Genomic DNA, 2,632 nt, shown 5'->3' with positions numbered 1-2,632 from the left:
TTTTGACATCATTTGTTTTCACATGTACTTAGAGAGCTACCTAAGTTTCAATCATTAAAGATCGACCAAAAAAAAAAAGATTCAATCATTAAAGTGATATACACATTGAGATATAAGTAGATAGTTCTTTACTAATTATACCAATAATTTCTTGTGTCCCTTTTCCATTTGAAGAATAAATAAACACAAGGCAGACAGAGATTTGAACTGATGTTAAAAACTGTAGAAACTGTAATTGATCACTGAAGTATGATAGTGGTACATTACATATGCATATGCTGTAAGAAAATTGGAAGAAAAGTCAATGAAAAGCCTCATCATCCTTGAGTGTTTTTTTTTTTCCTAGAAAGCCCGAAAGCACATTAAAAAAAATACTTGGGCCTTTGGAGAGGGCTCAGTCTCTGTGCTATGTCTTATTTTCTGTATCTTTGTACAACATATTGTGTCAATTTTTCTTTACACAAGACAAATTCCTACCTAAGGATAAAAAGCCAAAGAAACAAACACCACTGCCTGTATATTTGTATGTATTGTATTTATGTATGTATATATGTATAATGTATACTTTTGTAATTTTTTTTTTTATTTTAGAATTGGGAAATGCAGCGTCTATGGCAAGCAGTGGTTGTTTTTTTCTTTTGCTTAGTGTCTTGCTTCCAAACATGACCAATATCTTGTGCAATTCTGATAGCATCAGAAGAAGCACCTGAGAGGCCTCTCCTTGTGAACCCAACAGCATAAAGCCCTGAATTCCCTTTCCAGCCATTTGGGAATGGTGACTTTGGGAACCCATTCTTTGAGAAAAATTCACCTTCTTGGAGCCAACAAGGGACATTGCTACGGTAACCGGTGGCAAGAACAACGGCGTCAACGTCGTGCTCTTCACCGTTAACAAGCTCGACGCTGAAACCGTTAAGCTTCTTGATCCCTGGCACCACTTTTATATCACCGGATCTGATCTTCTCTAAGGTCCCAATGTCAAGAACCGGTGTCTTCCCCTTCGAGTTCTTCAGCTGTAACGGCCCCTCCGCCGGCCGCTTTAGCCCGTATTTCGCTATGTTTCCCAAAACCAACCATGCCAGGATCAGTAGCAGCTTGTCAACCAACCATAACGGCAACCATTTCATCAGGGTAACCGCCAATTCAAACGTCGATTTTCGGCATATTTCTCTTGGCAAAACATGAACCTACATGAATTTCAAGACTCCGATCAGACTTTTTATTCAAATTTAAATATTATATTATGAAATTACTTATTCCAAAAATTTGACTGGATGGACCAAAAAGAAACCAATAAAAAGAATTTTCAAACAAATTTTTGATAGGATTATGCTACGTGTACATTAAAATCAGTCCCCAAACTCAATCATTAGGCTGGAATACGAATACATTGATAGCTCATTTTAGTAGCTATTTTTAGTGTGAGAAAAGTATTTTTGTTCTTGATATTATATGGTAAGATTATTTGTCCAAAAGTTTAAGTTGATAGTGGAGACAGAAGAGAAAGAAGCTACGAGAAAGCTTACCGAGCTGCGAACCACCATTGACGGTGATGCATTGTAATTGCAGAGGTCAAGCGAGAGTTCCATGCCGGAGTTGCCGCATCCGACGACGAGAACCTTCTTTCCCCTGAATTTCTCCCCTGACTTATAGTCAGCGGCATGGATGACATCGCCTTTGAAGTCGGCGAGTCCGTCAATCTCCGGCACGACGCACTCGGCATTCTCGCCGGTGGCCACCACCAACCACCTACAAATATACTCGAACTCAGCGGAGGCAGACGTTTTAGTCTTGACCCTCCATAAGCCGCTAGTCTCATCATACCTTGCAAACTGGACACACTCATTGAACCTTGGATTGATCTGGAATTTGGTTGCGTAGGATTCAAGGTACTGAATGAACTGCTTCTTGGAAGGGTATTCTGGGAAATCCGCAGGGAATGGAAGCTTGGGGAGTTGGCAAAACTGCTTTGGAAGGTGAAGTTTGAGTCGGTCGTAAGTGCGCTTTTGCCATAAGGAAGCTATGCAATCTTCTCTTTCGAGAAGCATGAAGGGTACCCCTTGTTCTCTAAGGCATGCTGCAGTTGCAAGACCTGAGGGTCCTGCACCTACAATTACAGGGCCATTCACCCAAATGCATCTTCTTGAGAAAAACTCCTCATGATCCACTAGGCGCAACAAGTTCTCCATCTTAGTTATCAATGGATGTGTTTTTTGAATGAGATACTTTTGGAAGTTGAGAGAGTGAGAGAGAAAGTCTTGGTTTTTTTGGTTTTGTTTGTGAGGATTTGTGATTTCAGTTTGGATTGAATGATAAGGGTGGAAGAGTTGAAGGGTCTTAAATAGAGGAATTTGGGGCATCTCATTGCATGTGATGGAAGAGGAGAGAGTTAATGCCTTTTCTCTCTCTCTCTCTCTCTCTCTCTCTCATGCAATTATTTTACTTCATTTCTTTATTAATATGTTTATGTGAATATTTAATTATAGCATTATGTGTTTTTCTCATTATTTTATTAGATCCTACTACCTTAGGATTAAAAAAATGGTGTTAGGATTACCATATAATTTGGTGAGGATTTATATATTATTCTTTCCTTGGAAAGTTTTCTTCCATCATCACAATCACAATCAAC

General features: G+C 39.2%; 1 protein-coding gene across 1 annotated transcript; it reads right to left on the bottom strand.

Annotated features, from left to right (window-relative positions):
- Positions 1-208: 208 nt before the first annotated feature.
- LOC112727194 (probable indole-3-pyruvate monooxygenase YUCCA5) lies at positions 209-2,422 on the bottom strand. The gene is made up of 2 exons (XM_025776861.2): positions 1,527-2,422; positions 209-1,187 (listed from the first exon to the last, which is right to left on the bottom strand). Exons 1-2 carry the CDS (start codon positions 2,358-2,360, stop codon positions 588-590), a joined length of 1,434 nt encoding a protein of 477 aa, XP_025632646.2. The 5' UTR covers positions 2,361-2,422; the 3' UTR covers positions 209-587.
- Positions 2,423-2,632: the final 210 nt, after the last annotated feature.

Source organism: Arachis hypogaea, chromosome 12 (assembly GCF_003086295.3).
Source record: "Arachis hypogaea cultivar Tifrunner chromosome 12, arahy.Tifrunner.gnm2.J5K5, whole genome shotgun sequence".
Lineage (NCBI taxonomy): Eukaryota > Viridiplantae > Streptophyta > Magnoliopsida > Fabales > Fabaceae > Arachis > Arachis hypogaea.
The sequence above is the reverse complement of the archived record's forward strand: the minus strand, read 5'-3'. Positions and strand labels throughout refer to the sequence as shown.